This window comes from Chenopodium quinoa, unplaced genomic scaffold (assembly GCF_001683475.1).
Source record: "Chenopodium quinoa cultivar QQ74 unplaced genomic scaffold, ASM168347v1, whole genome shotgun sequence".
Classification (NCBI taxonomy): domain Eukaryota; kingdom Viridiplantae; phylum Streptophyta; class Magnoliopsida; order Caryophyllales; family Amaranthaceae; genus Chenopodium; species Chenopodium quinoa.
In genome coordinates, this window is record NW_018743136.1 from 2,265,615 (window position 1) to 2,290,923 (window position 25,309).

A 25,309-nucleotide genomic window follows, 5' to 3' on the forward strand; every position below is an offset into this window, starting at 1 on the left:
AGCTAAAGCTGAATACGTGGCAACAACAGCATGTTGCTCACAAGTACTCTGGATAAAGCAACAGGTTAGAGACTTTGGTCTTATTTTTGAATGTGTGCCGATTTACTGTGATAACACAAGTGCTATATGTATTTCTAAAGATCCAGTTCAGCACTCTAAGGTAAAACACATCCACATTAGGCATCACTTTCTTAAAGATAATGTGGAACAAGGGAATATTAAATTGGAATTTTGTAATACGGAATATCAACTTGCAGATATTTTGACCAAACCCTTGAATAGAGAAAGATTTGAGAAATTGAGACTAGAACTTGGAATGATCAAGCTAAATTGATTGCTTCTGAAGTTACAAGATATGGCAAGTCGAAAATAATGTAAATAGAGTAAAAAGAGCATTTAGTACAATCTTGGTGTGCTAAACATAGCTGAAGTGTCACTGCTGTTGATCACTGGAGGTTAGTTCATTAAACGCTCAATTAAATTTGCTAGTAGTGATGTACATTGCATGCGTGTAGAAAGCGTGTTCCAAATGCGTGTTTTATTTTCAGTAAATTCTTTTTTAAATCAAATGAATCTGGAAAGAAAATAATTTTGGTAAATTCATCCTGCATAATTTCGGAAAAATTAGTTGAACTTGTTTAATTAATGACTGCACAATAAAACCCCTTAAATTCCTCACACCACTTCATTTAATATAAAAGGCCCCTTTCAACCACCTTACATCATCACTGTCAAATCAAATTTACACCACTGTGAAAAAGCTCTACACCCTTCTAAAACCCTCTAAAAGAAAACAATGGCCATAATTACCTCTCTTAGCTCCTCCAAAAACTCAAAAAAACAATCATCCCACTAAACAAGAAGAAGTTTCGTCGCTTTCAATTGTCTCCTTCACCGAAACACAATCAGTCCCCCCTTCTTCTGAAAACATGCAAAATCCAAAACCCGCTGAAACCGAAAACCTAACCTATGAGCAACTCATTGAAAAATTAAAAGAATGGAAAGAAAAGAAAGGACAAAGGAAGACGGTTGAAGAGCACATTAAGGAAGTTGAGGATTTCGCTGAAAAGATAGGGAATTCTGACAAAGAAGAATCGGAGAAGGAGGAAGAAGAGGAGATCGATGATCAAGCTGAACTTGAGTCACAAGCAGGGAGGTATGTAGCTGGTCACAGAATTGACTTGAATTGGGTTAAACAAGCTAAGTTCCTAGAATTTCTTGATTTAATTAAGTTCCAGGGGTGGGAGTATTTGTTGACAAAAGCATCAGATAATTTCATGTATCCAATTGCAATGACTGAATTCTGTCAAAATTTTGAAGCAAAATTGGGGGTAATTACTAGTGAAGTTGATGGTATTAAAATCGAACTTAATGTTGAAACCCTAGGAAAAATCTTGAAAACTCCTAATAAAGGATATGAAACTTACATCAAAGGAAAAGCAAGTGTAAAAGTGGGAAATTATATGAGTGGGGATATAGTTGAAGCTTTAGGAGGAAAAAGGGGGAAGAACATTATGAGTCACAATGATCTAAGTCCCATGAACAAATTGTTGTTTAACCTTGTTAAGAAAACAATTCTGCCTAGAACTGCTAAGAAAGGGGAAGCATGTTTGATGGATATGGCAGTAATTTTCTGCATTTCTAAGAAAATCAAGGTTAATTTTCCTTCTTTAATGTATCAACACTTAGCACACTGTATTCCTGGAAAGACCAAAGTAGGGTATGGAGTCATTTTGTCTACTGAAAATCTGGGTGTGGTGTTAAAAGGAAAGTATGGTGGCTTGGATGAAAAGCCAGAAAATGTGATCAATGAAGAAACACTGGCTGGGATTAGTCTGGAGGTGGTTCAAGGGAAAATACAGAAGTTGGAGAAGGGTAAGGAGAAGAAAGAAAAAGGAATAGGAAAAAGAAAATAAAAAGATGTGGTGGATCAACCAGTTAGGAAAAAGCAGGAGGCTATCAACAAGTACTATCCCTCAAACTAGTCTAGAGAAGCCTTTAGAATTGGATATTGATGAGAAAGTGCTTGATGGGCAAGTTGCAGAGCTGATGGACAGAATAGAGAGAGTTGAAACTCAAGTGAAGGAATCAGTTGGAAAGGTTCAAATTCAAAAGCTGGAAAAACTTGTACAAGAGAAAGGGAAAGCATTGAAAGACGAAAAGAAGCTTGTGCAGGAACAGGACAAGGCTTTGAAGGAACAAAAGGAGGAGTTTCATCAGCAGATACAGAGTCTTGAGCACAAGCTGGAATCTCTCATTGCACAACAAAAGGAAGACAACAAACAGATTCTGAGCCTCTTGCAAACTTAGCCATTCACCTTTCAGCTTACTTATATTAGCCTATCCTTACTCCCTTTTGCAGTCATGAACATTTTCAACTTTTGTTTTTAATGCTCGAACAATTTATTTTTAGTTTGTAAGGATTTGTTTAGCAGGATGTTTATCTTTGGTTTTTAATGAATGCCTTTTGGAACTGTCTATACATGTGTGTATTTGTATGTTGTGAATGCTTATGTAGGAGAGTGGAACTAACTTAAGGAAAGTTAGCAGCGCTGCCTTCAGTTTCCCACACTCGATGAATTGCTTGTGGGGCTGTGGCTAGATGCTTAATAACTTGAAAAACATGACTTTTTGATAATGCCAAAAGGGGGAAAAGAAGAAGCAAACTTGGAGGCTAAAGTTGTTCTGGGTTCTAGTTAAGAAAGTATCAGAAATTTCTCTGATATGATGCTGTAGTAGTTTAGTTTATTTCTGTTTTGTTTATTTTTGCCGTTATTGCTTGTTATTTTTTTTGTTTTTGTGAGTGTTTACTTTTTGTCAATAAATCAAAGACTCATAAATACGAACTTCTATTTGTTTAACTTGTTTAAGAGTTTTCTTAAGTTTGTCATCATCAAAAAGGGAGAAATTGTTGAAGCATAATGGTTTGATGATGAGGAACTTGAACTAAAGCAAACTCAACTAATAAAGGTTCTCTAGTGTGTGATTAGTTGAGGTGAAGATTGATCTTAGTGATTGAAGAAGTATCTGAAACTAAGAAGACATGAAGAGATATTTATTGAAGAAGTTAAACAAATCAGAGGAAGAGTTCTCTAACAAGAACTAAGTTCCCTAACAGGAACGTTCCCTTACAGGAATTTGAAGACAAGCAAGTTTAAGTTCTTTGGTGGAACTTAATACACTTGGAGCTCAAGTAATCTACCTGATCAAAAGCGCGGCGCAGCAATAGTATTTAGTTAAGGTTTTTATCTTATAAATTATTGTTAATATGTTAAGTAGGTTAGTGTATGAAATTTATTAGAAGCGTGATAAGTTTGCTTGGTAAATAAAATAATATGGAAAATAAGAAAAGATAGATTTTAGGAAAAGATTTTTCTAAAAAGAATATTTTCTTTAAATCGGTTTGTTAAGAAGATAAATCTCTTTAATAAATATCTTTTTAATCTTATTTTTCGGAAAAGATTTTATCCCACTTGATTTACATAAAACCGTGTTTAAAGATAATTTAAGTTAACTTATTTATCTTTTAGAAAACCTACTTTCTATACGAGTGTTACTTGTATAAATAGTAGAGAGAAAAATGGTTTTAGGTTTTTGTAAGTTTATGCGTGGAGAAATCACAGTGCAATAATTGAGTAAGTTAACCAAGCTTTTAACTTGTCATATCAGTTTCGGATTTTGTGCATTGCTTACCTATCATACTAGGTGTCGTACACTTTTATTGGGTTGGGTTATTTGGGTGAGTTTATTGTTTGTTTTACATACAGTTTTGTAAGCTTCTAGGTGAGGTTGTGAGTTTTGTACTTAGGTGGTACAAGTAGTTGTACTCTGGCAGTACGTGTAGTACTTTGGTAGTACGAGTGAATCTAAGTGTGGTGCTTAGATTGGGTAGGATAGGGTCCTATCAAGTAACAAGTCCAGTGAGGAACTTTGGTAGTACTTAGGTGGTACAAGTAGTTGTACTCTGGCAGTACGTGTAGTACTTTGGTAGTACGAGTGAATCTAAGTGTGGTGCTTAGATTGGGTAGGATAGGGTCCTATCAAGTAACAAGTCCAGTGAGGAACTTGTGAAATAAAGGTCTGTGTCTAATAGGTTGTAACTTGGTGTTTGCCTTATTATAGTGAAATGTTTTGTGTTTGAAATCCCTAAGGTAGGGTCGAGGTTTTACTTCCAGTTGGGCCCTGGAAGGTTTCCTCGTAAAATCTGTGCGTTTTAGCAAGTTCCTACATGCATTGTTTATTCATCCGCAAAAATTAGTCATTAGGAACTTAATACAATTCACCCCCCCTCTTGTATTTATCATCTCAACTAACAAGTAGAGATCTGATTTCATTAGGTTTTTGTGAGTTTATGCATGGAGAAATCATTGAGCTTAAATTGTGTAAGTTTGTCAAGCTTCTACTCTTGACATATTAGTTTCGGGTTTCGTGCATATCTTGTCTAACATATACTAGGTGTCTTATACTTTGTATTGGTCGGGTTATTTGGGTGTTTGTGTGTTTTAAATATTGCATACAGTTGTGTAAGCTTCTTGTGTGAAGCTGTGAGTATTTGTACTTTGGGAGTACGAGAGAATCTAGGTGTGGAACTTAGATTGGGTAGGATAGGGTCCTACTGTGTAGCAAGTTCATTCTGGGACTTGTGAGTAAAGGTCTGTTTATAATAGGTTGTAACTTGGTGTTTTCCCTATTATAGTGAAGTGGTTTGGTGTTTGAAATCCCTTAGATAGGGTTGAGGTTTTACTTCCAGTTGGGCCCTGGAAGGTTTCCTCGTAAAATTTGTGTGTCTCTGCAAGTTCCTATATGCATTGTTTTATATTTCGCAAAAGTAGTAACTAGGAACTCACATACAATTCACCCCCCCTCTTGTAGTGTTCATCTCAACTAACAAAAAGATAGGACTTAGACCATAGGATAGGCCACACTTTCTATGTAGGGTTTTTAAAATAATAATATGAGGCATGTAAGTGTATATGTACCACCCTATAAGAAAAACTATAATTTTCATTTTTAATATAGAGTTTGGTACTAATTTTATATGTGTGTAGCCAACCATCATAAGGTTACTCAGTTAGTGTTATAGAGGTTACCCAATTAGTGTTATAGTTGTTACTTTGTCAGTGTTATACTTTGTTATTAAAGGGTTACTAAATAAGTATAATAAGCTTCTGTTCACTTCACCATAAACTCTTAAAAAATAATATTTGGTAAGAATAATTTCAGTTTAGTATAAATAAGTTCAGTTTGGTATATTTAATTTTAGTTTTGTAAAAAGCAAATACTTTAAAGAAGAAATATAATAGAGAAACAGTAAAAAAAAATTATGAACAAAAATAATTTTAATTCAGTAAAATTAATTTTAGTTATGTAAAAATAATTTAAGTTCACCAAAAATAATTTTAGTTCTGTAAATATAATTTCATTTAAGCAAATATAAAGTGAAGTGAACAGGGCTTAGAAGTTACTCTATCAATATAATAAGGGTTAGTTTGTTACTGTCATAGGAGTTAATTACTTCATTTTTTACAAGCGGTCACACAATGTGACAAGCCGCACAGAAAATATGTTGTAGATTTTGTATATGTCATCACGAGTGATATGTAAGAATGATATACAGTTTTTTGCATCTCTTATATGCAGCTCTCTAAAAAAGACAGATATTAAATAATTGACAGGCCTAAACATCATTCTGACATTTAAATTTTAGGGGAAAAAATATTATATTTCGTACTAAGCTTTTAATTTTAGACAAGTAAATTTTTTGTTGTAGAAGGTGCAATAGGTGTGTGGTAATGATCAAGTGAATTATCATGTAATAAAATTAAGGTAGTAAGTGATATGATTAAAAATCCTATTTTTAAAAGTTTCATGTAAAACTTTAAGTGCTTTTAGAGGCCATAGAGGAGAAAAAGATATGAAATTATTTGTGATATACGAAGTACAATATATAATGCTTGTTTCAAAAAAAAAAAAACAGTACAATATATAATGATCATATTGTTATTATAATGGTAAACTTTTCCAAAAATATATTGATTTAGAGGACGGAAATAGTCATTTAAAAGGCAAATTTTTATATGTGGCTGACCACACTCCGTGTGGCTGGAGTTACCTGGTCAAAGATTACTTGAGGGGTTTGGTTAGAAGTTGGTAAGGGGTTAGTTAAATACTTGGTCATGGGTTATTTACTTATTTAAGAGGATACTCGGTCAAGGGTTACTCATCAGAGTTTACTTGAGGGGTTTGGTCAGGGGTTAGTTACTTGATCATGGGTTACTTAAGGGGTTACTGGGTCAGGGGTTACTTGGGTTACTCTGTTAGGGTTTAATTTAGGGGGTTACTTGAGGATTTTGGTTAGGGGTTACTCGGTCGTCATGGGTTACTTGAGGAGTTCAGTTAGGGGTTACTCGGTCATGGGTTACTTCAGGGGTTACTCGGTGATAAGTTACTCGGTGATAAGTTACTCGGTCATGGGTTTAACTCGAGGGGTTAAGTTAGGAGTTACATACGATTTACTGGATCAGGGGTTATTTAAGAGCTTACTCGGTCAGAAGTAACTCGAATAACCCTTGACCGAGTGACTAGAGCAACCCCGGTCACACGATGTGACTAGCCACACAGAAAAACCCTCCCATTAAAGAGGTGGCTAGTGGCGCAAGTAGATATGAGGGAAAAAATATGACTTAATGTGGGTATTTATATTTAGTTCATTGAGTTGAATATTTTTCAAATCTTTCCATACATTTTAAATTTTTTTTTGTAAAAAGTTGTTTTCAAGTACTAGTTCGTATATCATTATTTTGAGTGTTAAAAATATATGATTAAGATATATTTATAAGTACAATTATTATTACTCATTAAATCGTTTTATTTTAAATTTTTTTTGAAATGAATATGAGTATCAAGATTTATAAGCCGTGTATCGCACGGGTACTATACTAGTTTCTACTAAAACTCCGCGTATAGAGAAATGATATAAGTACTCCATCCGTTTTTAAATACTTGTTCCACTTTCCTTTTTTTTAACCGTTTTTAAAATACTTGCTCCATTTCCTTATTTGAAAAGTTTTTACAATAATTCATTTTTTCTCACTTAGTGGACCCAACACATATTTTATTAAATTCATATTCTCTCCACTACTTTTGCATTTTATAATTTTTTTTATTTTTCCACCTACCCCACTACCTCCATATTTTATTAATTTATCCAATTTTTTCTAAAATTCTGTACATGAAGAAATGAAGTAATTATTTAAAAATGGAGGTAGTATTTAATAAGGGAGAGAGCAATTTTTTTTTTTTTTTTTTTTTTTTTTTTTTTTGACAAATAAGGGAGGGAGCATAAAAATAAGGTGATCAACTGAACATGGTAACTTTGATAAACGAGCCAGTCGTGACTCCTTACTTCTCCACTGTTCTGCTGGTGAGGTGTAGACGGTAGAGTGTACTATTAAAAAGAATTTCAGCACAAATTTTCTTCCAACACTCTTCCTGACTTGTCAAATCATAACAAATCCTTGCAGTAAACAATAACTCTTAATCATTTTCACCATTTTTAGTCTCTTCTCCAAATTACTGTAATAATAATTAATAAACACAAACCCTTAATACTACACTTGGTCTTGAACAACACAGCCATGCAAAAACGTAGTAACCCAGTTTATCACACCTCCGGCGTTGCATCTGCCTCCGCCACAGCAGCAAGAGATCACATAAAGAATTGCGGAAGAAAAAATTCTCAATTGGTTCCAAAAGGCCAAATCCTCTTACTCAAGACTTACATCATGCTGTTACTTGCCTCTCTGCTGAACTTTACACCAAAGACCTTCATTTTCTCATGGAGCTTATCCAGGTTTTTTCTACTTTTTTTTTCATAAACATTCATGCTTTGTGTATTTGTATCAAGCACTTTCATTTTTTACTTTTTTATTTAATTTAATTTAATTTAACTGTTTGTTATTTGAAGACATGCAGTTGTTTAATTAGGGTTTTGAGTTTCTCAAGTGCAAGATTTTCTTAATCTATGTATTTTATCTATTGTGCTTTGAATTTTAGAAGACCAGGGTTTTGTTGCCTTTTTTTTTTTTTTTTTTTTTTTTTTTTTGGTGCGAAGTTAGTTTGATTTATTGATCTAAAATAATATGGGATATATATGTTTGATATTTTGGGGTTTTATTTTTTTAATCTTAGATTTTTATACCCATCTTAAAAACTCTATAAACTTTTGATACAGTATATAGAAACCAATTTTGTGCTTCAACCATCAGCTTAATATATCAAGAGATCATGAGTTTAAATCTCGATTTTGCCCTCATTCTAAGTGAAAATTTACCAAAGACATTTCAAAGTATGGACTATGGACTAGCTAAGATAAATAGGGTAAAAGCTGTAAATATTCAAAGGCAAAAGCTAATGAACGCCCCGAATAAGATAACTTAAAGAAAAAATATTAAATTAAAATGAACCTTCATTACACCGATCGACTGCAGTCATGTATTCCCAAATTAATACTACTTTCGAAAGTATTTTAAATGCTTATGTGACGCGACGTTCATTAATTAATTTTCAAATGAGTAATTTAAAAAAGGGACATAAGAATTATAGAGTTGTGATTTTTTCAAAAAAGAAAAAAAAAACCCATAGATTTATCGTACTAATATACTCCGTATGGCGGTTGGAGAGTGGTATTTTGCGTTTCGTAATATAATGATTTTAATGTTGGCAAGTTTTGTTAACGATTTTCAAGGATCATGTTGGGATTTATAATGAGTGACTTTTGATGTTTTAAAAAAAAAAAAAACAGAATGCAGAGGATAATCAGTATGAAGACTATGTTGAACCAACCCTTGAGTTTGCGTTGACAACCCAAGATATCACTGGTATTGGAGCCCAAGAGACCCTTTTAATTTTCAACAATGAAGTCGGCTTTTCGAAGCAAAACATGGAATCTATATGTAGTGTGGGTCGATCCACGAAGAAAGGCAAGAGAAGTAAAGGCTTCATTGGTGAAAAAGGTAACAAAAATGAGAAGAAGAGTTTTTAATCACTCATATTTAATATAAGGCTTCTTAATTCTAGTTATGCAGTGTCTGGATTTTGGTAATTTTTCTTCTCAGAAATTCAGTATGTGTTAATAATATAATGGTTTGTATTAGATGCTAGGCAAATTTGTACTGTTATATGTCTTCCAATTTAATAATAATCTATAATATTGAGGTGGTGGAGTAGTGGCCTTGCTCCCCACCTCAAAGACGCCTTCCAAAGTTCCAATGTGTCTTACAAATTGTTTGCAGATGCATATTGGCTATACAAAATGTAAAAAGAATTGGAAATGTTAATCCAACTAAGACAATTAGTTCAGTTCTTAAGAGTCCTGAGGTTTGTACTTTAAAACTTATTTTTCAGGAAAGTGGGGAGTTTTTGGCAGGGCATTCTGCCCCCTTGGTGTTACCTTGAGATAGGGTCATAGCGCAATTATATGGCAAATTACTACTATTTTAAAATATTGTCATTTTTCCTCCAACTTTCCAAATATAACACACACACAGTGAGGAAAAAAAAAAAGAAAAAGAAAACGAAAAGAAAAAAAAAGAAGAGAAATGGCCAATGACTTATAAATTTTGAAAAATGTATAGGGCAACAAATACTTGTTTTGTCTTAGTTAAATGACCATGCATCTCATGACTTCAATCTTGTCCACATCATTGCTTAAGGACTTATAACCCATATATATTTCCAATATTTTATTTTTCGATTTATACATATTTCCACGATGATTGAGAGTAGTACTAGGATGAGTGACTTCCTTGAAAGTCCTCATGGTGGTTCATGTAGCCGACCCCACTTATGGGATTAAGGCGTTCAAGCAAAAGAAGTATATATATTTCCAATATTACGTGTTACATCTTGTGTAATTTTATAGTATGTGCTTATTTTGCTTGTTTTGACCACAAATAAAACCAAAATGTTCTCAAACAAATATATTAATAATCCGGATTAACTAATATTAAGTTGATTATTGTTTACTGCAGGTATTGGATTTAAAAGTGTTTTCTTAGTAAGTAAATTGCCTCATATCATTAGCAATGGTTACAAAGTAAAATTTTCTGAAGAGCCAGACAAGGAGTGTAGCATTGGGTACATAGTGCCTCAATGGATTTCTGATGAATCTATTGTTTCCAAAATACAAACTGTGTCAGCTCTTGCCAATGACGACAATTATCCTGCCATTGAAGCCTGACAAGGTGAATCCAGTGAAAAAGGAATTGTCGTCTCCTCACCCTGAGATACTTTTGTTTTTGTCGAAATTGAGAAGGTTGTATGTCCATGAGAACAGCAGTGTTCCGAAGAGAACTGACAGTGTCACCGCAATATCAATAGTCAGTGAAACCAATTATGAGGTTTCAAGAGATAAAGATGCAGACTCACGAGTTATTCATCTCTCGGTGAAGGAGAAGCCAGATGCTCCTGAAGAGAAGTGCAAATATTACTTGTGGAGACAATCGTTTCCTATGACAGATCAAGCCAAAGTCAGTGGAAGAGCAGATGTAAAAGAATGGGTTTTGTCACTTGCCTTTCCGTTTGGCAGGAGGTTGAGAAGGGGGACTTCTTTGGTTGGTTACAGAATTTCCTTTTGTGGTTCAAGCTGATTTCATCCTTGCCTCCTCACGGGAATCTATTGTCTTTGATAGTAGATGGAATCAGGGAATTCTTGAATGTTTACTTGTTGCCTTTGTCAATGCTTTTATGTCTTGTGTCAAACAAGGCTCACCATTGTTCGGCGTCACTAAGGCCTTTACATTCTTGCCATCTCATGCTTCACCATTTAAAGAATTCAATAAGATTAGAGAAACAATCAGAATGAAGCTTTGTGATGCTTTAATTGTTCCTTGTGAAATGTTCAATAATCAGAAAACATTTTGCAAGCCTAGCTCAGCAGTTACCGTTTACCCTAGATTTCGGAGGATTTTGAACAAGATGAACAAATTAGGGGCCTCTCTATCTGGCCTTTCTTCCTTAGAAATGTGTCTTGTGCATCCTTTTCTTGATCAAGATATGTATAGGCCAAGTCTAGACTTTCTTGGTATCCATCATCAAGATTCCTGGTATAAAGAATGCTTTACTGCTTGCAATCTTGTGTCTCAAGCTTCTGATGACATGTACATTGATATCTTGTATTTCATTAGCCAGTACATAAGTGGCTCTATAGCGAGCCATCCTATATTAAAGATGATCAATGAGAAGAGTGAGATTGATTGGTATATTATTATTACCAATAGGAAAGAAAGAACTAAGATTCAATACTGCGTACAGGAGGAACTTCACGTCTGGCTGCAAAAGTGTAATATTCAGTTTTGCTGCCCAGTTTTCTTCTTGCCTAATTCCACCCAGGTTGCTCTGACTAGGCACCGTAAAGGTAAAATTGTTTCCTATTGGCTGTTGTCTTATGCTGGGGTGAAAACTTGCTCAGCATATGAATATAGCTCCATGCTTTGTGATTACATATCTCATAAAGGGGAGTCGAATGGCGTGCTTATGTTGGCTCACTTTCTGTATCACAGTAAGCAGAAGAAGTTCTTGACAGACACTGATATTTCTTCAATTGCACGATTGCTACCTGTCATAGATGGCTCTAGCTGTGTAAGAGCTCAAAGAACTGAGACTCTTGTAGCTGCATCAGGAAGTAAATGGGCTAAGCTATTTGGACCAAATAATCCATTCGGACAAGAAAACTATATTGATTTATCAGAAACTTATGCTGCAAATGGTGTTTTTGCTGCTGAGAATACACCTGATAAAATGCTTCTCAGATTTCTGACGCTCAATGCTGCAGCCCGAGACCTGCCTGAGATATCTCTTCCGAATTTGCCTCTTCAAGTAGCATCTTCGCTAATGACATGTGAGCAAGCTTTCTTGCTGTTGGACTGGATTAGATTTCACCGAACCAGAGGTGAAAACATGCCAGAAAAGTTTATCGAAAGCATTCGTTCTGGCAAGTGGATGAAGACAAAAACTGGAGTCGACTGTCCAAGTAGTTGCACAATTCCAACCAAAAGTGAAAAGGCAATACTAGAACTAATGAAAGGTGTGCTAAGTGGTTTCTCTATTGTGGAAGAAGATTTTTATGGTGATCAGATCAGGTTATATATAGATGAATTGACATTTCTTGGTGTTAAATGTGGGATAAATGGTGTGCAGAAGATTATCATGGATCGTTTCAAGGTTTTGTCTTCTACTACCATGAAAAGAGAGGAAGCGTTCTCACTTCTTCTATTCATTGGCTTCTTGAAGGAAAGGAAAATGCTAGATGAGCAATGGATAAACACTATGAGTAATGCCAGATGGCTGAAAACTTGTAAATGCTATGCTGCTCCCAGGGATTCTGTTTTATTTGAATCAGATTCGGAAGCTGAAGCTGCATATTTGGTAACTAGTTTACAAGTAGTTGATGACAAGTTCTATGGGGGCAAACTTCATTCTTATCTTGATGAACTTCAGCTTCTAGGCCTCAAGTTTGGATTGGGGGTGTATTCGTTGGCTGCAGAGAATCTTTCTTTTCCTGAAAATCCTTTATCTATGACTTCTAATCGTGGTTATTTTGTACTTAATTGCTTAAAAAACATGAAATCTTCAGTTGCACCATTTATGCAGAAAGTCAGCAGTGCTCCTTGGTTGAAAACAAGCTTTGGTTTTAGATGCCCTTCAGCCACAATTCTTGATAAACCAGACTGTGCCTGTTTGCTGAAAATTGTCAAAGTTCCAATAAAAGATGAAATTTTCTATGGGGAAGGAATCAAATTATACGCAGATGAACTTAAAGCAATCGGAGTTGCTGTTGATCTTAAAGATATATTGAAGATAGTCATTAGTGAATTGAAGACCCTTTTGGCATCGTCTGTGGCTTCAGATCTTTTGATCAAGCTGTTGCATTGCATCACAGAGCTGAAAAAAACTAAGTCTTCTGTTTTAGCGGATTTGTGTGAATGCTTGATTAAGGAGGAGTTTTTAAGAACTCGACATGGACACAAGAAGCCTGGAGAATCTATTCTTTTTAATTCTAAGTGGGCATCTATTTCATTCTTTGTGGATCTCCCTCTCATTGATGATTCTTTCTACGGAATTGAAATTTATGGTTTTAAAGAAGAACTGAAGATGCTGGGTGTATTGTGTAGCTTGGAAGAAGGGGCTATATTCGTTGCTAAAGGGCTGAAAAGGCCGATTGAACAAGGACTTTTGACAGCTGAAGGCACACTTTCATTGCTACAATGCTTGGAAATTTTGATGGCCGATGAAAATGGTCACTCGTTTCTCAAGAATTTCATTGACAACATGATGCAAAGTGAGCTCCTAATGACAAGCTGTGGATATAAATTGCCAAAGGATACTCTCCTTTTCCAGTTTGCATGGAGTGAGTTGCTTGAGCTGACAGATGCTCCTTTCATAAATAATAAATACTATGGAACTGATATGTCTGCTTATATTGATCCACTTAAAAAAATTGGGGTTAAGGTTGATCTTGAGGAGGTCTGCTTAGCTTTATCACTCTGTCTTCCATTATTCTCTGAAACTCCTCCCATTAAACGGATATATCGTTTTCTCAAGGAATTTCGTTGGAAACCTGTTTCACTAGAATCAGCAAGCTCGCAGATCTGGATTCCTTCAAATGAATCATCTAGAGAGGGAATGTGGGTGGATTCTGAGTTGTGTGTGCTTCATGACAAAACCAATAATTTTGCACCTATTTTATATTCTTTGGAAAGATTTTATGAAAAAGAGTTGCTTCCGTTCTTCAACACTGCTTTTCGAGTCATGGAATGTCCTTCAACAGATCACTACTTGCAAATATGGAGCCTTTGGGAGACTAGGGAGACCCTTGCACTCTTAGAAACTGAATGCAGCTTCTTTTGGAGTTATATTCTCAAGAACTGGAATCAGGAGATGGAGGATACTCTTAAGAAGAAATTGGCCAAAGTACCTTCATCGTTGCCAGATGGGAACATCATCTTAGTTAGCAAAGAACTTGTGGTTGTTCCCGATGATTTGTGGCCTAAAAAGATATTCATAGGCTCCGAAGGCTCCCCTTTATATATGTGGCTACCTAAGGGAAATGTGTTCTCTTCTGTTTCCCCATCTAAATTATGTGCAGTCTACAATGTGATTGGGGTGAGAAAAATCTCTGAGTGCGTGAAATGCAGTGTTATGATTATGCCATCTTCAACTCAATGTACTGAAGTTGATCTGAAGAAGAAGCTGATTGTTAAAGGCCTGATTAAAATAATATTGGGCTTTCTTGCCTGTAAAATTCACTTATCCACCAAGAGTAGACATGAAGCAGTAAATTCTTTGCTTAACCTTTCTGTTTTTGGAAGCAATGAAAACGTACAAGTCTCTTTTAAAATGCATCTGACAGCTGAAAAATGCCTTGAGAGAGAAGTGAAGAAGTTAGTTCATTGGGACAAAAAATCCAAGCGCTTATTCATCGATGGTTAATTTTCTGCATTCCAGAAGGCCAGTGCAGAGTTTGTGAGTTCCTTTGCTACAGAAATTGCAGAAGGATTGCTTCTGGAAGAGAGAGCAGTCATTGTAAATGACCAGCGGAATCTTATCCAGATGAGTTTTTTGTTCGAGTTTCAGGAGCACTCAATTCAGTATTTGCTTACCAAAGACAATATTGAGGTTTTAGTGGAAGACGAAGAGTTTCTTGCTACTGCCTTTCCTGTAGTGGAAGGCTTGTATGCTGCAGGTTACGGAAAACGGGCTTTAACTCAGCAGGTGTTATTGGCTCCATTGGCACCAAGTGTTTCCCAAGTTGTAAAGAGAAGAAAATTGAATGACATAGGTATGTGACATCTCTATTGCTAGCTATTTTATTTTTGTTTGTGATATTGCATACAGTGAATTAGTGAATCTAAGTACTATTGTACTCAGGTGCACATATTCACTATGGTTCATTGCTCTGCAACTTTTTCTCTTCTCTACTTTGAAGGAGCGTTGACAATTTGACATACTGAGAAATATGAACGTTATAATGACATTTTCAGTAATTGAAGTAAATATATAGTATATGTTCAGTTGTTCTAGAAAGGCAATGTTACCCATAGCTGTAACTTGTAGAGAAGGAAAGTATGTGTTCTGACTCCTGAAAGGGAAGACATTCCTGCATTTCATATTTTTGATATATGAGCTGTCTGACTTATCAGTTTATCTGCAGTGGCAGCTGAAAATGAAGGGAGACCAAAATCAAATTTCTTAAAAGCTGATGGCAAAAGAGTGCAAGTGGTTATAAAATATTTCAATTTTGTGCTATGTTATGTCTCTCGTTCTTTTATTTTGCTTTTCACTTGTGTGACATATACCTTCTTACCTGCCCTGTTGGCTCACTGGCTGTACAGGTTGTCATTTGATATAAAAGAGGAAGCTCGTGATCCTCTTCCCATCAAGCCAAAGAAGCCTCCTACGTGCTTTTTCGAATTCGTGTATGCATCTTTATGTCTATCTGTCTATAATTTAAGTATCCTGCAGTATCGATGTTCAAAATAACATTAAAATTGCTTGTGTTGATGTGGATTCCTTTTGGTTTCACACATTAATTCGGTAACTTTTCTGAATTTGATTAAAAATGTTATCTATGGGAGTTGCACCAAATCATGAGGAGCATGAACTTAGAGCTCAAAAATGCTTGTGTTGATGTGGATTTTTGTTGAGAACTTGAGATGTGATAAAGAACACTAGCTCAAATAATGAAGTAGAGGGAGGGAGACAGAAGTGGTACTTATTAAACGTTATATTGTCACGGTGTTTGTAGTTGTAACAAGCTAATTTACTTTGAGTTTGTAATGGCACATTGTAGTTATTGGAAAACTTGAAAAAAGATGTCTATATTCAAGAAATTGGTATACCGTATTAGAACAGAAATAATGATCCCATGTATAGCTTAAACTTTAGTGTTTTCTTACCTTGATTCTTTATCTTTTTTTATTTCTTTTTTTTTTTTCCGGGTTTGTTCATACATACATATTTAAACATATTGTGTTCTCTTTGTTGCACAAAGGGAGGAGTTTAAGAAGCAATACAAACTGGAGCACTCTAATTATAAGTCATTTGGTGATGTGAGTATTTCTCATATAATTTTATATCTTCATGGGAATCTATGCTATCCTGTTTTTCTAAGTTCTTAATTATTACTGTTATTCTGTGTTTGGTTTTGTTATAAGGTCCTTAAAGCTGCTTCAAAAAAGTGGAGAGCCATGTCTGATCTTGTGAGTTGCAGCAGGATATAGCTTTACAGAAACTTATTTGATACATGGATTGGGATATTCATTTATGTATAACCTTCCCAAATATAGTTTTGAAAACTTGAATTATGAAAATGTTCCAGGAAAAGGCTCCCTACATCAAAGTTACAGAGAAGAAAAAGGCTGACTATGAAAATGAGTTGCAAGTGTACTACAAGAAAATGGTAATACCCTATTAGTAGCTAACTTTATATTTACAATTTATATTATTGCATTGTCAAACCAGTTTCTAAATTGAAAGGATGAATGTTAGGAGACACGTAGGAAAGAGTCACAATCTAGACGTGGTGTGGATGGGAAAACATTCAGGATAAGGAAGTAGCCTAACCTATCTTAATCAAATGTTTGAAAGGTAAGTTACAATTGAGATCAAAGTCATGTATTCTCTGCTTGATTTCTGATTTATAGAAAAGATACTAGAATTTAAACTATGTGATTAAAGGAGAATGCTATGATTTTTTTTCCATGAGTCACTAGTATATACCAATTTCAGCATCAATGCTTTATATTTAAAGAAAGCTCAAATTTCCCTAGAGCTCACTATGTGCGATCACTCTTTTTCATCCAGAAATCTCCGTGCTAGATTTACTTTTGAAGGTTGAAATGGATTTCAAAGGTCATCCTTTTTTGGGGAGTGTGTGATGGCCTCCATTAGAGCAAGGTATGAAAGTAAATATACATGTCACGTGGCACCCCTCTCATGCACTAGAAATATATCATGTCATTCATGCAATTATGAACATTCTTAAATGATGCTCCGTAGTATATAGCCGTATTACAGAGTTTGAATTTAAGACCAACAAGAAATGAGTTACAAGCCTTTCCATTATAACAATCTTTTAATTATGATCTCACTCAATTATATATCTAACTTGGATGGGAAGTGTTCATTTTTTGTGTGGGTTTTTTATATTAGTTATTTACTGTTTGCTGTTTTCATAAATTTTGGAATGCAAATAATACGTTATAACATTCAAAACAATAATAATAATAATATGAGGCATTGCCTGGTGCCCTGGACCACATACTAGTTATGTTTATAATACTTGATAACAGATTTTGAAGGTTATTGATCATATATGTCATCATAGAAAAGGTCATTTGATATTTTTGAAGAAAAATCGTCATAAATTATTTCAGTTTTTAACCTTGTTGAAAAATGTTAGTTTCACAATAAGTTCGTTCTTTGAAATCACTTTAAATTTTAGTCTCTTTTATTTTTTATTTTTAATGGTAAATTTTAGTCAATTGTTTACTGATGATAGAAGTTTGTCGTTAAAATAGCTAGCCTTTCTGCAGTAAAATCTTTTACGTAACCTTTTCCCCCCAAAAATTAAGTACAGTATAAAAATTCTATTATGACAAAACCAGAACTCCGTTTACATGGGGTGGTATTAAGGATAGGAAAAAGACTACACGACTTAATGTTATTGCTTGTTTCATAAGAACTCCCTATCTAGAAACCATGACTTAAATCTTTATCACGATAAAGATTGATGATTTCAACTCTTTGAAACGTCGTCAGAAACTTTGGTGTATATACTCTCAACTCTCCCATCCCTATTTCAGAGATAATGTTAATTTTATTTTAAAGTCGTAATGTTAAAATCATATACAGGATGTACTAATCTTTCATCAACATTTTTTGTAGGTGCCAATGTACATCTTAACACTTCTGAAGCAGTTTTGATGACTTGTAGAAAACTAGAAACGGAGCATTTTTAGTTTGCTTTTGAGCTTTAAGAAGATCCATGCACCATTTCGGTTTCTGTTTGATTGGAGTATTTTGGTGTATTATTAACGTATAAGATGTAAAAAATTACAATGATTTTTTTTTTTTTTTGAGGAAAACGATAGTGCAATTTTATTAATCATAGTCTAATCCCACCAAAGTCAAGATACTTTGGGGGAAAGAGTCAAGTCGTACATAAAAAATCACCGGTATCCCACCTAGCTACTAGATGCGGAACAATGCTACAAGAACGCTTAACGTGAGTAATAATACAACTATCAAACTAAGCTCTATTGACACAAATCTCATCCATAAAATAACAAATAAAGGAGAAAGACCCCCAATACTTGAATTCACCTGCTCGATCACATTCATGGCATCACATTCCACCCATATGACTTATAACCCAACCTTGTCGCAAGTCTCAGGGCATACAAAAAAACCATGGCTTCTATATATTCCGGTTGGGAACCCCAAACCTTTGTTGCAGCGCATAGAAGTGTTCCTCTAGCATCACGCCCCACCACACCAAGGCCAGCAGCACCAGCGTTAGGCACATGGACATCCGTGTTAAGCTTCACGCATCCAGAATGGCCAGGGGGCCAAGCATCCCTGCAGGTAATGCCGGTCTGATCAGCAGCCTTTGGGAAGACCTTAGTGTCATACTGTTGAAGCTTATAAGTTTTGATGATGATGAACTTAAACTAAAGCAAACTCAACTAAAGGTTTACAAGTGTTTAAGTACAGGAGAAATGGACCTTGGTAGAGGAAGAACATCTTGTATTATGAAGACTTGAAGAATCTTTAATAAAAGGTTAATCAATAGAAGAAGAGTTCTCTAACAAGAACTAAATTCCTTAATAGGAATGTTCCTTAACAGGAACTCGAAGGCTGTAAGCTGAAGACAGTAAGTTCCACAAGGAACTTAGGCTGCGAAGTTCCAGTTGTGAACTAGAGACTAAGTGACAGCAGGAACTTGTTCCTGGCCTGCGTGAAGGCCAAGATATTCAAGATTACAGTGCGGCATTGAGATATTAATTTAGTTAAGATTTTATCTTTTAGATTTATTGTTAAATATGTTAATAAGATATGCATGAAATCTATTAGAGACGTGACAAGATAATTTGGCAAAAAGATAAAATTGGAAAAATATAAAAAGATAGATTTTGGAAAAAGATTTTGTTTTAATTTATTTTCCTAAAATTAGTTACAAAAATGATATTATTCTTTCATATATATCTTCTTGTATTTTTCGGAAAGGATTTTTCTTCAATAAAATGATTTACCAAAAATCGTATTTTGAGATAAGGAAAGTTAACATCTTTATCTTTTGAAAACCTACTTTCTATACAAGATCTACTTGTATAAATAGTAGAGGTAAAACTACTTTAGATTTTTGTAAGTTTTATGCGTGAAGAAAATCTTGTGAGCTTTATCAAAGTGTAAGTTTGCCAAGCTTTATCTTGTCATATTAGTTTCTGGTTTTATGCATAGCTTGCCTAACATATTCTAGACACTTTATTTACTGTAATTGTTTGAGTAATTGGGTGAGAGTGTATGAGATTTATAATCACATACTGTAGAAATTATTTTGTGAAAAAGAGTGCATTAGTACTGTGAAAGTACGAGTGAATTCAAGTCAGGGGATTTGAATTGGGTAGGAGTGAGTCTTACCGTGCTGCAAGTTCTAGTTGGAACTTGTATACAAAGGTCTGGATTATAATAGGTTTGTAATTTCTTCATTGCCCTATTATAGTGGATTGTTTGTGCGTTGAAATCCCTTAGAAGGGTCGAGGTTTTACTTCCAGTTGAGCAATGGAAGATTTCCTCGTAAAACTGTGTGTGCACTATCAAGTTCCTTTTATATTCTGTTTTAAATTTGCAAAAGTAGTCACTAGGAACTTAACTACAATTCACCCCCCCTCTTGTAGGGTTCATTTCAACTAACAATTGGTATCAGAGCGAGGTTCTCACGTGTAAGCAGATAATTTTGCTGAGTAAGATCTTGAGGAGAAATGAACTACAAGGAAAAACTTGAAGAAGGGTACTCAACCCAACGACCACCTATGTTTAACGGTAAGTTTTATACCTACTGGAAGAACAGAATGGAGATTTTCATTAAGGCTGAGAATTACAAGTTTGGCGTGTTATTGAAGCTGGTGACTATGAGGTAACCGCTACAAATGATAAAAATGAGGTAGTTCCTAAAATTATTTCTAATTATGACAAAGAAGATTATCAGAAACTCGAAATGAATGCTTTAGCAATAAAGTATTTACATTGTGGTCTTGGACCTCATGAGCATAATCGTATCATGGGGTGCAAGACTGCTAAACAAATTTGGGATCTACTCGAGGTCACTCATGAAGGAACAAACGAGGTAAAACGTTCTAAAATTGATTTACTAATGTCTAGATATGAAAGGTTTGAAATGCAGTCCAAAGAAACAATAGAAGAAATGTTTACCAGATTTAGCGACATAATTAATGAATTAAAATCCCTTGGCAGGCACATTCCTATTGATGAACAGGCTAGAAAGATTTTGAGAAGTCTTCCACAGGATGAACGATGGAGATCCAAAGTTACTGCCATGCAGGAAGCTAAGGACTTCACTAAGTTCAATATGGAACAACTAGCTGGATCACTTATGACTCATGAATTGCATCTGAGTTCCAACAACAAAAGTTCCAAAAACAAGAGTCTTGCTCTAAAGGCTCTAGACTCATAGGAATCTGAAGTTTTTTTTTTTTTTTTTTTTTTTTTGGTAAATAAAATTTTATTACCAAGGAAAGAAAGTTACAACTTACAAGAGCTAAGTTATAACTACCACCAGAACACCAAAAGACCTGAAAAAAACAGGCCAGCCCCCAACACCCAGTTCTAGATCCAATCCTAGCCACCTTCTAGGAAGGGTTCTAGGAAGGGCCTAGAACAAACTGGACTCAGATTTCCAGCCACCTTCTAGGAAGGGTTCTGGAAACCAGGACCAGACAACAACACAAGCATACAGATCTGCAAACGAACCAACAAAACAAAAAAACCTAACAAACAAAGGTTTACAAAAAAAAACCAAGGCACCAGCAAAAAAACTGCAAGCTTGAAAACCCGGTGAACACCAAAAAACCCCTGCACCTTGCAAAGAACCAGAAGAGCAGAAGCCAGACCAGCAGCAGCGAAACTGCAACAACAACAAACCAGCAGCACTGGAACACACCAGCACAGCAACAACAACCAGTAGGGGTGTCCATAATTCGGATAAAAACCGAAATCCAATCCAATCCAAACCGAATTATCAATTCGGATCGGATCCGAACTTTAAATCGGATTGGATCGGATTGAGATTTTTTGGAAATTCGGATTTTCGGATTGGATCGGATTGACCCTAATTGGATCCAATCCAAACCGAAAACCGAATTGTAAAATTAAGCTTGTATAAATATGGATTTCTCTATATTTTGAAGTTTAGCTCAATACTTAATACTACATAAAATAAATTAGAGAGACTTTGTATTAATTAATTAATGACTTGATGTTGAACTATGTATTTTAATCATGATTTTGAAGACTTTTATTTATAGTAAAGCTTTATTTTTATAATTGTATTAGGCGCTAAAAAAATAATGTATTATAATTTGGATTTTCGGATCGGATCCAAATAACCGAATTTTAATTCAGATTGGATCGGATTGGATCAAGGGAGAAATTCGGATCGGATCGGATTGGAAAATTGAAAACCGAATTATATTTCGGATTGGAAAATTGAAAACCGAATTATATTTCGGATTGGATCAGATTTGGACTAAATCCAAACCGAAAACCGAACGGATACCCCTAGCAACCAGAACCAGCAAACAGGAGCAACACATCAACATAACAGAAGCAACCTACACAGAACATCAACAACAATTGCACAGAGCAACACGGCAGACAAAAAGCAGCAGCAAAACATCACCAGAACAAACCAGCACTGCAATAGCAACACAACAAACAGGAGCAGCACAACAATAGAGCAGAGGAAAACTGCAAAGAACAGCAAAGCAACTGCACAGAACAGAACTGCACACAGAAGCAGCAGCAGAACAACACCAGCAACAGAGCCAGCAGCTGCAACCACCAACAACCAGGCACACACAACAGAGCAACAACAAGCAGAAACACATCAACCTACCAGCTGCCACCCAGAGCAGCAGCAGCAGCTAGGAACAGCAACCAGAACCACCAGCTGCCACCAAACCACAGTAGCAAAAGAAGACTGCCACAACAAAGCAACAACAACAGAGTAGAACCAGCACTGCACCAGCACAACTGCAACAATAGCAGCAAACCAGCAAAGAGAAGCAACTGACAAGCTGCCCTCAGCTAGAACAAACCAAAAAAAAAAACAGACAGAAAAAGAACAATCAGTGAAACAAAAGCAGCTTTATGTATGTTCCTTTACACCTAACAGCAACATGATAAATAATGTCATGAAAGACAGTTTCTGAAGGTTTACAGTCACCCGTAAACATCAGACTATTCCTTTGCAACCATATCCTATAGATAGCCTCAGCAAAACATATAGAGTATACTCTACCCTTACTAGTCGAATTCCTACAATTCTTAACAATCCATTATTGTACAATGTGAAAAGGTTGAACTACTTTTTTCACATCAAGAAGCTTCAAAATCTGTTCCCGAATAGTCTTAGAGTAAGGACAGCAGAAGAACAAGTGAGAGACAGATTCACAAGTATTCTGGCAGAAAAAGCAAATAGGGTCACAACTTGCATTCCACTTCACAATTCTATCCTTAGTGGCAAGTTTGTCAAGCAAAGCTAACCAAGTAATGAAAATACTCTTAGGAGCGGCTTGGTTATTGCAAATAATTCTCTTCCACCCTACTTTAGGAGCCTGAGGTCGAATCCGGGCATAGAGTTTAGCAATACTCATTTTCCCATTTTTCATAATAGAGGACCAACCGCCAATATCATCAATAATACCTTTGCAAGTCAAAATTTTCTTCAAAACCCATGAGCATTTCTTGGGAATAGTGGCAGTCCAAAAATTCCTATTGTTGAAATAATAGGTATGCACCCATTTCACCGACATATTATCAGATTTGTGAGCAAGATCCCACAAAATCTTGCAAATAGCAGCTTTATTCCAATCACCAAGAGAGGTAATATTCCAGCCACCACACACCTTAGGAAGAGTCATATGATGCCAGGAGATAGGGGCCTTTTTTGCATAAGTGTTCTTCCCAGTCCAAAGGAAAACCCTAAACTTGGTTTCAATTTCCCTGAGAATCTTCTTAGGAAGAATGAAAATCTGAGCCTAATAAGCCTGAATACCAAAAAGAACACTTTTGATAAGCTGTAACCTGCCAGCATAAGATAATTGTCTAGAAGTCCAGCAATCAATCGTAGCAGTAACCCTTTCAACCAAAGGCCTACACTAAGCAATAGTAAGCTTTTTAGAAGACAAAGGCACCCTAAGATATCTAAAAGGCAAACTACCTCTACTCATACCAAGAATGGTTTGCAGCTGATCTTTATCAAAATCATAGATACCTCCAAAATAAATCTCAATCTTACTTAAATTAGCCACCAGACCAGAAGCACAAGAGAATTTCTGGAAAGCCTGCAAGAGAAGTTGAATAGAGGTGGAATCAGCCCTAGAGAAGAGGAGAAGATCATCAGCATACATCATATGGGTAATACCTAACTTCTCACATCTAGGATGGAAATTGAAATTAGGATTCCCAGTCATATCCTTAAGGCACCTAGAGAGGTACTCCATACATAGAGAAAAAAGAAAATGAGACATAGGATCTCCTTGCCTAAGGCCTTTTTTTGCAGAAAAAGGTTTAGCAGGAAAGCCATTAACCATCACAGAATAAGAAACAGAGCAGACACAAGCCATAATCCAATTCACAACAGAATGAGGGAAACCAAGCTCTTCTAAAACAGTCTGCGGAAATGGCCATTCAACAGAGTCATAGGCCTTTCTCAAGTCAATCTTGATCATGCATCTAGGAGAAACAAACTTATGAGAGTATCCTTTGATCAATTCAGTAGCCAGGAGAATATTGTCACCAATGTGCTTACCCGGGATAAACCCATCTTGAGCATCATCAATAACAGTCCCCACCACCTTAGAAATCCTGTTGGTGAGAACTTTGGAGATCAGCTTGTACAACATGGTACAACAATCAATAGGCCTAAACTCTCTGACATAAGAAGGATGTTGAACCTTAGGCACTAAGGTGATTGTTGTACAATTCCACTGTTTAGCAATGACACCAGTCTCAAAGAAAGAGAAGATAGCAGTATAAATATCAGCTTTGATCACAGGCCAAGCCTTTTTGAGAAAACAGCATTAAAACCATCAATTCCAGGCGCCTTATCATCTCCAATCTGAGCTAGAGCACTATCAATCTCCGAAGTAGTAATCACAGAAGTCAAAATATCAATAGCACTAGAGCTAAGTTGAGAACCTCTCCTAATAGTGGCCAAGTCAACAGAAGGGAGAGAGCTAGCACAAGAACCAAGGAGCCCTTTATAAAACCCCACAATCTAATTTTCAATAAGAACAGGATCTTTTAAGAGGACATCATCATCAGTGAAGATAGAATCAATTCTATTCCTACCTTCCATGTGCTTCATAACAGAAAAGAAGTAGTGAGAATTAGAATCCCCTAGCTTAATCCAATCAACCCTAGATTTCTGCTTATAAATGGACTCTTGGATATTCATCCAATGCTTCACCATAGAAATAGCTTCAGCCTGTTTAACATGAAGGTCAGAATTAGAATAATCCACAACAAGCTGGCCCTGAATGGCTTTCAACGAGGCAAGAGCCACATCCACTTTCTCATCAACATTAGCAAAATACTTAGTGTTCAGATCTTTCAGGTTCTTTTTGACAGATTTCAAATTCTCCCAAATAGTAACCATAGTAGAACAACCTGCAACACTATGCCAGCTTTTCTCCACAATGGAACAAAAATCAGCATGATCAGCCAGACAATTAAGTAACCTAAAAGGTTAGACGATTCAAAAAGATGATGAATAACAGAAGGTTTGACAGAAACAAGAAGCCCACTGGTTCCAGAGACACCACATGTTTTAAATGTGGAGCAAAAGATCACTTCATTAATGACTGTCCACTCAAGGATGGCAAGAACAAACCTAAGGAGCAATCCAAGGAATCTAGAGTGTATAAGCCTTACTTCAACAAAGATAATGTGAAGAAAGTAATGCTAGCTGCCTGGGGAGATACTGATACAGAAGAAGAAGAAGAAG

General features: G+C 35.6%; 1 protein-coding gene across 1 annotated transcript; it reads left to right on the top strand.

The window, feature by feature from the left end:
• The first annotated feature begins 10,746 nt into the window (after nt 1-10,746).
• On the top strand, nt 10,747-17,985 carry LOC110732097. Its single transcript, XM_021912011.1, has 9 exons — nt 10,747-14,379; nt 14,506-14,839; nt 15,212-15,272; nt 15,393-15,476; nt 15,523-15,594; nt 16,052-16,109; nt 16,215-16,259; nt 16,379-16,459; nt 17,947-17,985. The coding sequence occupies exons 1-9, from the start codon at nt 10,747-10,749 to the stop codon at nt 17,983-17,985; spliced, it is 4,407 nt and encodes a 1,468-aa protein (XP_021767703.1).
• The last annotated feature ends 7,324 nt before the right edge of the window (nt 17,986-25,309 follow it).